Source organism: Eschrichtius robustus, chromosome 15, assembly GCF_028021215.1.
Source record: "Eschrichtius robustus isolate mEscRob2 chromosome 15, mEscRob2.pri, whole genome shotgun sequence".
Lineage (NCBI taxonomy): Eukaryota > Metazoa > Chordata > Mammalia > Artiodactyla > Eschrichtiidae > Eschrichtius > Eschrichtius robustus.
Window position 1 is genome coordinate 686452 of NC_090838.1, and position 12692 is coordinate 699143.

The 12692-nt window shown below is 48.5% G+C and overlaps 1 protein-coding gene across 12 annotated transcripts in view; it reads left to right on the plus strand.

Annotated features, from left to right (window-relative positions):
- SNTG2 (syntrophin gamma 2) overlaps positions 1-12692 on the plus strand; it is a 205022-nt gene that overhangs the window by 80279 nt on the left and 112051 nt on the right. For 10 of the 12 annotated variants that reach the window (XR_011076637.1, XR_011076636.1, XM_068564760.1 and 7 more), the window contains exons 3-4: positions 4347-4403; positions 4491-4548. Coding sequence is in view for 10 of the 12 variants with exons in the window: in XM_068564760.1 (XP_068420861.1) it covers positions 4347-4403; positions 4491-4548 (115 nt within the window). In the remaining 2 variants the exon portion in view is untranslated. The remainder of the gene's footprint in view (positions 1-4346; positions 4404-4490; positions 4549-12692) is intronic. The other 2 variants (XM_068564759.1, XM_068564755.1) reach the window with 2 other exon arrangements.

Below are 12692 nucleotides of genomic sequence, written 5' to 3' on the forward strand. Positions count from 1 at the left end.
TTGATTTTTAAGTCCTCCTAAGGCGGATTTGATTCCGTTACCAAATTGAACAAATATGCACGAGAGTTTTCAAATAACTATTATTGTTTTGAAACACTAACCACAATCCATGGAGGAATAATTTACTTATTTCAAGTGGCAAATCCAGACTCTTCACAGATTGAGGGAATTTTGCTTGAGTGGACGGTTTAAAAAGAATGGAGAGAGGCCACGACCCTGTCCTGAAAGACGCCTTCCAGGTGTTTGCTCCCTGGAGGATCCCAGCCCTGTGGACGGAGGCCCCTGGGGTCTGACACCCCTCCTCCGAAACCCTCCTCAACATGAAAGTCCAGTAACACTTTATTTTCTGGAAAAAAAAATAATTTTTAAAGTATTTGTGTGTGTGTGTGAGAAATCAAATACTTCAGAAAATTCTTTCCCTAAGTTGCTAATTTTAAGTTTCTCTTTCAGGCCCTTCACTTATGTCATGGAAACTCAGGCTCATGCCTCTGTCACTGTTTTCCCACCTGCTCTCTCCTTTCCTCCTTGAGCAGCAGGTGTGGCTCAGGTGGTCCCGAGGGGGTGCAGGTGGGAGCCCCCGGGGAGGGGCGCAGGGGCCCCACTTGGAGTCCTCCACTGATGGGAGGTTCTTGAGTGAAGAAAGCCCGGGCCGGGGAGAGGGTATCGGGCCTGCTGGCACAGCCCCACAAAGGCAACTTTTATTTTAACAACGGCCTGAAACCCATCTTTCTGGAGACGGCAACAGTCAAATCTGAACATCTGTTAACAGCTGTAACAAATTTGAAGTTAGTGTTAAGTCCGCACTTTAAATGCCTGAGTAAAAACGTGTGGCCAGATCTTACATATGCTGCGGCAGTACCTGAAGATCAGTATTTTAGAGCAAGACAGAGTAGGAAATCCAACTTTCAGTATCCCCAAGTCACTTTCTCTTATAATAGGTAAGAATTGTCTCAAAATGTTTACAGTCAGAAGATAACGTGGGTGTCGCGGAGTCTTGCTACGGTGATGGCAGCTCCAGGATGCAGATGTGAATGACCATCAAACATAGCTGGGGATTAAATGATAAAGTGCAGAAAAATATTTGCTGAAGGACCTTACTTATGTTTGTGAAGAAAGAAGAGCGGGACTGAATTGAAGAGAATTGGTTGGATAGTTACCTTAGGTTCCACAGTTCATCCTCCGGAAGTCTCATCAGTCAGTCTGGTTGTGCTCTGGACCCTTGGACGGGCGGAAGAGCCCGGATTACAGGGAAGACGCGTCTGAAGGGAGAGGAGGCCCCTCCCGCACCGTTTCCTCATATAACTGAGCCTCTCGTTGGGTCATATCTGGCTCCTGATCTTTGGGCAGTTGACCCTGCAGATGTGTACTGAGTAAACTAACTGAAGAATGACTGTTTGGTTTAGTTAGAAGATGCCTTTGATAACATTAGTTCTGTCTGGAGAGCTGACAGAACCACGATGGAGCATTCTACGCAGGGCCTTAAATCACAAGGATCAGCTCTGGCTTGGCTGTGAGGTCGTGAATGTCAGGACACAGAAGGAAGAGTGACTTTATCTGGGCTATGGTGTAAAAGGTTTCAATTAAAAGCTGCAGGACTTTTGTTTCCTATTTATTTTTCACCATCCACTAATTTTTACAAATTGTGTTTTGAAAAATAAAGTGCTTGTATGTGATAATGTTCAACTCTTTTAGAACCTTAATATCGATAGTTATGTAATCCTCATTGACGAGAGCATGGATTAGCTGAGGCTTTTCTTCCAACTTTAAAATATTAGAATTTGTGATGCTTGAATGAGGGGGGTTTAAAAGATAAGGAAGAACAACTTTTCATAGAAGAGGCAAAACATCCCGGTGTTTTTATGAAACTCGATGGTTTGCAACATTCCTTCCCATAATTCTCTTGCTTGGCCTCTGTCTTGTCAGTTCAGGCCGCCCAGACAACATACCGCAGACGAGGGGGTAGACGGGGGTGGGTGGGTGGAGCTTGAACAACAGACGTTTCTTTTTCACACCGTCTGGAGGCCAGAAGCCCAAGGTCAAGGTGGCGGCCAGGCTCTGGCCAGGTTTCTGGATGCCCTCTTCCGGACGTCTGTCCTCTTGCCATGTCCTTTGTGTGTGTAGAGAGGACTCGGGGGTCTCTTGCTCTTCCTGTACCGGCCCCAGTCCTGTAGGACCAGCCCCTCTGTGGCCTCATTTAACCTTAGGTTAAGCCTCTGAAAGGCCCGATCTCCAAATACAGTCAGCAGGGGGGTAGGGCTTCAGTGTAGGGATCTGGGGGACACAGTTCGGTTCACAGCAACTTCCTGTGTAGGAAACTCAGAAGCGTGCAGAAACTCAGCTTTGCCGAGCTTTAGATGCCGGGACCACATGTGCTCGGAAGGGACATCTTAGCAGGTTGCGTAGAGCAAATATTTGAATAAGCAGTGTTCTGGCTTGGCCAGAATAAGCAGCGGTAGGCTCTTTGAGTTCTCTTAAACAGACACTAAAGAGCTTTATGGCATAATTTCCTTTCCTCACCAGTTAGGCATAGTAGAACAGATTTTTTGTGTGCATTAACACACTTTGCCACAGTTGACCATTTCTTGACATTTTCTTTAGATTGTCTTCCCAAGATCGATACATGAATAAAATGATGGATTCAAAATGTCATTTTTTTGGTGAGGTCAGTTGAGGCAGAAACCAACTTACTCCTTCTCAAAATATATTTTCACCAATATTTGCTCTCAGTGAGGTTCAAATGCTTATATTAATGGCTAAAATGAAAAACATTATCGAATGTTTTGAGAAATATCATAGAGATTCCTGGTTAATGTATTAGGTAATCCAACTTTCTCATCTCCTGATACTCAGGAAGTTTCCCTTGGAAGCATCAGTGTGACTGCGTCACACGTGGGAACTTCCCCTGTCCCCACTTTGAGCACAGCTGGACCCAGAGATCCCCCCTCCGCCCACCGTGTCGGCTGTGCTTTGCCTCTGTGTAGATGACAGGAGTATCCCTGGAACGTGGTCTCAATGTCACCTGGTGTCCCTGTCACACGAGTGTCACCTGCTGGTCTCCAGTGTCTCACTGGGAGTCCAGCCCAGGACCAGGGAAAAGGCAAAACGATTCTTCTGGTGCAAAAGTCCTGAATTATAGCTCTTTTTCCATGTATGATTATATAAGTATTTCATCAGTTCAAAATGTTACATGTGCGGAAGAGCTCAGAATTATAAAATGTGTTCCACGTATACACTTTAAAATAGTTTTATTTGCTCTAATTTTTGGTTTCTTTACTTTAAGCTTATAATGTATTCACTCCTGAGAATAAAATTACAAGTGGATTTTAAATACTAAAATAATAAATAAAAGTAGTATGATAAATATAAATAAAACAATACAAATAAAAACTTGTAATAAGATTACAAGTGGCTCTACAGTTTCCGTGTCTCTTCTCACTGGTGGTGAGCGGGCCCCAGGCTCGGGCAGGACCCCCCAGGCTTGGGCAGGACCCCCGGCTCTTCCCGGACCCCTGACTCGCTCTCTGCTGTTGCTTTGCAAACACACAGGCTTTAGAGTCATTGAGTCTAAAAGCGCTTATGTTTTCCCTTAATAATCACAGCAATGCATGTCCCTGCTTTATTCCGATAGTACCTTTTGGAGGTAAACACACTTCCTACACCCCTTCATCTAACCCCAGGCCGCCCTATTCACGCCCTCTCAGCCTCACAACTAACAAATAGGCAGTTGAGACCAAAATAAAATACGTTACATGATTGAGCATGGAAGAGATGGAGACCCTGACCAGCCCGTCAGCCCACAGGGGCAGCATGGGTCTTGGCTTCTCATCAGCAGCGACACCTTTAAACAAGGTCGGGACGTGAGATAATCGATCGTTCATGAGTTAACGTTGATTACTTAACAGGTGGACTAAAAACGATTGAACTATACAGAGAGTGTGGTGCAAAGGGAGCCCATTTGGGGATTAGTGGAAAGACAGATTTTAGAAACAGAGCTGAGTGTGTGCTCTGCGGCCTCACCGTCTGTTACCTGGGGAACCAGGGCCGGTTTTTCCCTCAGGGGCCTCAATTCCTCAGACAAAATGGGGGTAAGATGACCCCAGCTTTGCAGGAATTTTGTGTAAAGAATGCACCTAATAGGGTCTGTTTTTATCAGTATCTTTGTTTCCGTGTAATACTGCAGATTGGAGATTTGAAGTGGTGCCATCACTGTAGTAATTAAGCAACGTCCCTTTGGAAGTATAAACAGTCACTAAAGTTTTAATTAAGAAGTTATGTATACATTTTGCATTCACTTTCTGATTGTGCATCTTAACCTAAACTGGGTTTGTTCTCTAAATTTTTTAAAGCACAGAACTGTTACGCTTCGCAGACAGCGCGTGGGCGGCTTGGGCCTGAGCGTCAAGGTATGAGCGCACTGGCTTTTCCTCCACACGCTTTTCCACGAAGGTCCCGCGCTGATCTCAACTGCGCCCCTGCTTCCTGTCTTCCAGGGCGGCGTGGAACATGGAGTCCCGGTCGTCATATCAAAGATATTCAAAGACCACGCAGGTAAAAGCCGCTGAGTGACTGTGAGCATGGCAGCAGTTTGGAAGACAGTGCATTATCTTAAAGGAGAAGATAGCAGCTGTGTGTGTTGCTTGGTTATCTGCCTGCCGTCTTATTTTGTAGCTGTCCGCTCTCTCTCCCATCCCTGGTGCCATGCGGCCCTTTTTCGTTTCCCCTGATCCTGTGAGCCCTTAAGAGAGATACTGACTCGCAGCGTGGTGTCAAGTCATCCCCAGGAGACACGGACACGGCAGTGGTTTGAGCTCTGGTTTCTCAGGAAGGACGAAGCACGGGGGGGTGCAGTGTGCACAGCGCCGGTGGTGACGAGGTTTCTCGTGTCACATGGCATCACAGCCGTGAGCGGGAGGCCTCCGCGGCGCTGGCGGTAGCTCGTGAATCGCCTACACAGTGAAGCGATGGCTTTGGGAGCAGATCAGTGTGTGCAGAAGTGAGGGTGGGGACGGGATTCCTTCTTATAATGGGCAAGTGGAATGTTGTACAAACCAAGTGCAACAGTTGTACAATCAAGCACTGCAGTTGTGGAATCGAAAAGCTTGCAGGAGCTCAGAGGTCGCTGTGTTTAGAGTGAGGGTCTATGGGGAGAATGAGCCAATTCGTCACTGAACTCGGAGTGTTTAATCATTTCTGCGAGACCCTAACCATCTGGCTGGCTGATTGATACCTGAAGGAAGGATTGCTCAAATCCGCTTCTGCTCCTATAATCCTTGTGAACATTCTCAGTTCTTTTTCATAAGTAAAGTTTTAAATTTGTGGATATGAATATAAGTTTCAGAGAAGAAAGGGAATAAGATTAAAATCAGAAAAGGATTTCATGCTCAGTTCAAGAAGAGCATCTACCTTCTCTGCCGAGGAGGACGCGCACGGCGACGGGTGACAGGCTGCACCTTCCCCGGGGGCTGCGGGGCACACTGGGCTCCCGGCCCCCTCAGCAGAGTCCAGTCGTGCGGATACGACTGTCTCTTCTGAAACGCAGACTCTGCTCTGCAGCGTCTGGGACGCATCTCGAGCAGCTCAGACCCAGCGAGTCCCCAGACCAGGTCTTCATCGCCCCCTGCGTCTCCTGGCCCCTTGCCTCCATCACCAGCAGGCCCTCCCCCTCCCTCTGGGGTCCTCGCCATCCGCTGTGGCCAGAGTTAAGTAAGGTGTTTCCCACCGATGTCTTCCTTTCCTCACTGTGGGCTGCTTCTACACCCGAAACTCTTGCATTAAATGCTCAGTGAGCTGTGAGCTTTCAGGGACCCGGGCTTGGTGTAACTTAGTTCGTATGTTCAGGGTCTGGCTCAGGACGTGTGTCTTACAGGCAGGGAGCCCCTTGGCTGAGCTGCTGCACATGTTGGTGTCAGGAGGGACCGTTGTGTGCGGGAGCCTGGGCTCCGGGAAGCTAGGCCACACACGGGAGGCGGGTGCACACGGCACTGGTAACCTGATAACCGTCACTACAACCAGCAACCCACCGAGTCAGGGTTTCTCCTGGGAGGCGAAGCGCTCGGGAGGTGACAGGAACTGGGGTCCCTACTGCTCCTGCGGGGGCCGCACGCTGCTTTGATCCCCTCCCTGAGGAGGGCAGGTGCCCAGTCGTCCCAGGAGGACAGTCCAGAGGTGGAGAGTTTCCCTCCAGCGCTCACCGTGGGGACCAGCGAGGTCGGCGGCCTGCGGTCCACCTGGCATTGCGTCTAGGAATCAGGCGGCCGTGGACCGTTAGAGCAGAGCGGAGCGTAACCCGTTTATTCAGTCATTCATCCACAGACGGACCTGGCCGCCTTCAGCAGCCACCGTGCCGAGATTAGACTCTGGTCTGGGCATTCGGGGCGAACGCTGCCCGTTTTCTCCCACCCGTGTCCCGTGGGAGAAAACAGGCGGTAAAGGAACAGATCATAGTACACGTTCAGACAGTGCCAGCTGCTGTGAGGAAAATTAATCAGTGTTGGGGTGTGCAGAGGGATGGATAGAGAATCGCTACTTTTATAGGGCGCTCAGTGGGAATCCCTCTGTGGGCGACAGTTAAGCAAATATTTGAATCACCCAGAGTAAGGGGTGAGCAGGCCCCGACGCGGCATCCTGGCCCCGGAGGGGAGGAAGGGTGACAGCTCGGTGCAGGGACGGGCGGGCTCGCTCAGAGGCAGGAAAGCCAGCGGGGCAGGGCGGCTGAGGCGGAGGCGAGGGGGGCGCGAGGTGCGGGGGGAGCTGCGGCGGGTCCTCGGGCCTCGCGGGCCGGGGGCAGGACTTGGATTTTCTTTAGGAGGGAGAGGGGTCGTTTGAGGACTTCCCAAAGCAGGGTCATAAGATAGGTCTTACGTTAAAAAATCACTCGGGCTGCTGTTAGGAGAGTACGTTGCAGAGTCCGGGGCGAGTTAGGGCACCAGCAGAGAACTGGCCTTGGAGTCTTGAAGGAAAAGCCCCGTGAGGTCCTTGCCCAGCTGTGGCTTCATGCTCCTCATTGCAGGGTCGCGTCTGGGTCAGGTCGTGGGGTCCCCCTCGCTGAGGGCAGGGAGGCTGCCCATCTTGGCCGGGGAGCCGCGCATCGTTCCTGGGTCCTCAGGCGTCACAGAGGCTCTCAGATGGCCTTGTGACCGTCCACCCGGAGACTCTGCTGGAGAAGCAGGTGATGGTCTCGTCTTATCCCTGTGAGAGCTCGGCGCCCCGGCTGGGCTCTGGCCAAAGGCTCCGCCCGTCCAGGCCCTGCTGGTGGTCCGGGGTCCTGCTGTTTCCGGAGGATTCCAAGGGGCACAGAACTTGTTGCTGGGTTCTGTGTGAGGTCCGGCTCAGCTGCTGGGCCTGTCCGTTCTCAGGGGTGCGCCCTGCACACCTGCACTCCCGCTCCTGCGAGGTGCTGAGCGCACCTGCCCAGGCCCAGCTGCTCCAGGGACAGACGTCCTCGTCCACCAGGGTGTCCTGCCATGTACCCAGCAGGGCCCGTCACCAGGAATGCTATTAAAACCCTAGAACCACCAGGGGCCGTAGGATTTAATGCCAGTCTAGGAAGGTCGCTGCCTAGGTTTTGTGTGAGTGTGGTGCCCATAGTGAGGACGCAGACTTATGGCCTCTGTCCACACGCTTTGAGCTTAATTCTTCTGTGTGGCTCTTCCGTCCCCTTGCCCAGAAATCTCCCCTGACCCTCTGCTGCTTACACGTTAAGTGCTCAGGCTGGACATCTGAGCCCTTCTCCGTGTTGCTGGTGATTCTGCAAACCCAGACATGAGCCCTGCCCCCGTGTGAGGCCCAGCACCCCGGTGCCCCTCCCAGCCCCCGCCTTCATGCCCACAGGGAGCTCTGCTTCCAGCACACCCGACCTCGCCCGCGGGGCTGCACGCGTGCTCTGTGATGAATGCACGACGGGCACACACACACGTGCACACGTACACGTGCACTCACATAGGTGTGAGGTATCTTGAGTCAGACACACACCTTCTTAATAACATTTTATGCTTCTGGAAAGCAAAAGCAGTGTTGGGCCGTTCTCCAATCCTCCTTTTAATCGTTGGTCACAGTGGCTTGCTGTTGGTAATTACCGCTTTGTACTTTATAAAAATAAGCAAGAGTGAGGAGTTTTTCTACAATTGAATGAAATTTAAATATATTATTTCTGATACTGCGAAAACTTAGAAACCCAAAACAAACTGTATATAGCAAATAAACGATGAAGAGAAACATGGATGACAAAGAGGCTTAGAGTTAGAAATTGTCATCTTAACAGCAATTTCTTACATTGGAATAATGCTTGTGTGACATGGGAAGGACTTCCATTTTCTTTCTTTTTTTTTAACTTTTATTTTATATTGGAGTCTAGTTGATTAACAATGTTGTGTTAGTTTCAGGTGTACAACAAAGCGATTCAGTTATACATATACATGCATCTCTTCTTTTTCAAATTGTTTTCGTTTTCATTGGGTCTTCATGACTGGACAAGGCAGGTGTGGCTGGCTTTTCACACTCATAGGTCAGGGAACAGAGAAACGGTGGTTCGCCCAGTCTCACTCTGCCAGGAAAGGGAGGCTTAGTTATAAACCAGATTTTTCTGTCTCTGAATCCCGTTCTTCCTCCATACCGTGTCATCACATTATGTACTAGTAAAATCCGTTCACAGCCGAGGTTTAATTCAGTTATCATCATAATGTTTCAGTAAGGATTTGGACAGGCAGGCCTGCACCCTGTGACAGGTTTGGTGCTTATATTCAGGAGACAGATGAGACAATTAGAATATATCCAGAAAATTGAAATAAAAAGTAGGGAGGGGGGAAGTTTGTCCCATTAGGAGGGTAAAAAGAATTAGGATCCTTTAGCCTTTTTTAAGGGGAACAGTCATCGTTACCTGCAGCTGGATGGTGGGGTCATAGGGACGTTTCTGTGACAGCTGAGTGTGGATGGAAATGGGGCGGCTGTGTCCCTCGTGAAGACGCTGCACGTTTGCACAGCATGACCGCTACTATCGTCCAAACACAGGTATCACCCCAGGGCGAGGGGACCAAGCCCGTGCCCAGGAGCTGCACGCTCACCCCGACAGGCACAGGGCCGGCGGGGGGAACCTGAGTGCAGGGGACCTCCGCCTTTTGAAGCCACGGCCTCGAGATCCGTCGAAACGGGACTCCTCACGCTTACTGAGCCAACTTCAGGGGGAGGTCGGAGCTTCCTGGGGTGTGGGGTCCCCTGAGACGCCCACTTTTTATTTTTCTCTAGAATATTCACCTGTATTTGGTGTCTTACAGCTGTGAAATGCCGCCGTTATGCAAGATTTGTGATTAACTTCTTTTCACATCTATGACATTTCATTAATTTGATTTTGCTGAATTCAGTGGAAGGCTTTATCTTCCCCTTTATCCTTGCATCCCTCTGGTTCCCTCTCCTCTGTCTACACGTCAGCCCCTCATCTGTGTTAATCCTGAGGCCACGTGGCACCCTTCCCCTCCGTCTACACATCAGCCCCTCATCTGTGTCAATTCTGAGGTCACGTGGCACCCCTCCCCTCCGTCTACACGTCAGCCCCTCATCTGCGTTAATTCTCAGGACATGTGGCACCCCTCCCCTCCGTCTACACGTCAGCCCCTCATCTGTGTTAATTCTGAGGCCACGTGGCACCCCTCCCCACTGCATAGTCTGAATACGTGGTCCAGGCTTAGGGAAGCAGAGGTTGCAGAGCCCGGGCGACCTTTTCAGAGAATGCGACTGTCTCACTGACTGTCCCACTGGTGTCTGGGGCTCAGACAGCGGGCCTTTGCCTCTGTCCGTGTTAACTGTGCGGCCCCCGACCCCAGCAGCAGGGCCTGCTGTTGCCCCATCTCATTTTTGTGCTGCAAAGGACACGGCTTTGGAAGCATTAAGATCTGACACAAATATTCGGGCCAGTGTGTCTCACCAATAGTTGCTAACTTCTTTCTAGAGTCTGTTAATATTTAACAGAGTCCTAGTTTAGACGGTGTAGCCTGGATCCGACTGAATTTGTGTAGAAGTAGAGAGAAAGTCCTCTCACCTCAGGAAGAGATTGTGGAGCCGGATTTGGAATTTTTAGGTCAGGCTTTCCTGACCCTGCTTCCTAGAACAAACCAGAATCTGTTCCTTTTGCCTCAGGAGCTGGATATATAGGGTGAAGGGAGGCCCTTCCCACACCCTGGTTCCAGATGGAAGTGCAGCTCCTTGAGTGAAGAATATTTCAGCATTCTTTCTCCTTCATTGTTAATGAATCAATGAAAAATGTGCTTTTAAAGGTCAAAATAAGTAGAACTTGGAACAGAAAATAAATATTGACTTTGTAGCTGAATGAGGAATGTTGGAACCTGGACAAGACATACTAGATATGTCAGAATCTTGTAAGGATGCATGTTAAATGTTTCAGGTTTAATTTAAATTCCACGTGGAAAGAGCCTTCATCTTTGGTAGCTGATTGCTAAGCATGAAATGCAGCAGAGAATTTGGCTGCCAGGCTGCCAGCGTGTTCTTACTGCTGAAGGATCATTTGATGTTAAGATCAGAGGGAGGCAGGTTGGCAGCAAAGAATCCAGTTGCTATGGCTACAGAAGGTGTCTGAGAGGCTCTCCATACAAGTCCTTTCTGTCCTGGACCCACTTTGTCGTTGCTCCTTGAATCCTCCTAATACCATCCACTGTGTCAGCTTCCACAGTTGAGGGCCATCCTGGAAGATGGAAGTACTTTTTAATTTTAATTTACAAGATACTTAGAAATGGCTGAAATATCTTGAATTACTTAAAGAATTTAACTACCCCCATTATCAATAACACATAACCTCCCAGGGCCGCTTGGAAGATGGGAAGAGAAACCTTGTTAGCACTTCCATGGACCAACATTTAATCCGCACTGTCCTGTGAGGTAATAGGATAATCTCCCTGTGCAGTGGGGGCAACGGAAGGTTGGAGAGGTCTAGGGATGGAACCAGGGCGGAATTTGGAAGTGAATCCTGTGCCCCTGAGTCTGGTTCTGAGGCAGAGTAAGCGGCTGGCCCCTCAGGGTCTCCCCAGGGTGGGGTCAGCCCCGTGCCTCTTCCCACTGACCGCTCGGTGGTGATGACGTCCACACGTGTTGGGTTCTGGGGCTTCAAGGACTCAGTGCTTGTAAAGGATGATGAAGAGGGTTTTAGTCATTATTAATCCAGATGTTCAGTGCACGTAAGACTTTTTAAGTGTTATCATTTTCTAATACTACCCAGAAGTTTATGTGAATGAATATTTAACAAGCGTCTGAATTTTACAAAGACTAATTAATTTGCAAAAAGAATAGTTTCCGTTATAACACAATTGTATTGCAAACAATGACTAAATTTACACAGTCTCACATAACACTATAGTAATAGCGATTAATTTGACTTGAAAAGGCAAGTATAACAGAAATAGAAAATATCTCATTGTAGCTAGTTTGCATGTTTGAATATTTATGTGGGTTAAAATACATTACGCTGTATTTCCATTTTACATCCTGATGTAATGGCAAGATTACCACAGAAATAAACTAGAGCCACTTTTCAGCTGAAATCCCCAAACCTAGCTTAATCTCACCAAAGAGTTTATTTAGGAACATTAATTAAAATTTTAAATTAAAATCAAACTTCCATGGTTTTATTTTATCGTCCATTTTACCACTTTTTAATTTGTTTCTTTAGGACTAAAAGTGTCCAACAAAGAGAAAACATTTCAAAGATTTAACTGGGAAGTCTTTTTAATTAGCTTTGCTTTAACGACAGAGACAGAGAGACAGACTAGAGACAGAGAGACAGACTAGAGACAGAGAGAAACAGAGACAGGCAGAGAGAGACAGAGAGACAGAGACAGAGAGAGGCAGGGAGAGACAGAGAGAGAGATAGAGGCAGTGAGAGACAGAGACACAGAGACATAGAGAGACAGAGACAGAGTGACAGAGACAGAGAGAGACAAAAAGACACAGAGACAGAGGCAGATAGAGGCAGAGGCAGAGAGAGACAGAAAGACAGAGACAGAGGCAGATAGAGGCAGAGGCAGAGAGAGACAGAAAGACAGAGACAGAGGCAGAGAGAGGCAGAGGCAGAGAGACAGACAGAGACAGAGAGAGACAGAGGCAGAGATGGGGATTCTGAAAGGGCCCCCCTGTGGAGCTAGAGGGAGTGTAGATCTCACCTAGTAGGTGACGGAGGTTTTCTGGGCAAAGGCTCGGTGTAAATGGGAACTTTATTAGTTACCTAAAACCATACCATTAAATTCATTAATATAAAGACTGTACTTTATTTTCAATAAAATTTAATACTAGTTAATGACTAGAACTAATATTAACAATTGACATTAAATATTTACCTAGAATTTAAAGAATTCCAGTGTTAATAACTTATTATTTGGTTTTCAATATTTAACCAATGACATAAATTAAAACAAATCTAGAGGAAGGCAAAAAAACCTGTGAAAATGTGTTTTCTGCAGGTCTCAGCCTGTCTCTAACCCGTGCTGCGGCTGGACCAGCCCTTGTGGCTCTCATTATGGTCGTACGATGCCTTCAGCAGTAGCCATGAGGGGACTTTGGAAAAATAAAAGTTCGTTGCCGACAGGACCTGGAAATCACACAGCACCCCTGGGTCACACAGCGAGATGCAGGCTGCCAGCAGAGCCCGCGAGGCCCGGGGTCCTGCTTTCACTGGGGTGGAGGCCGGGGCCTAG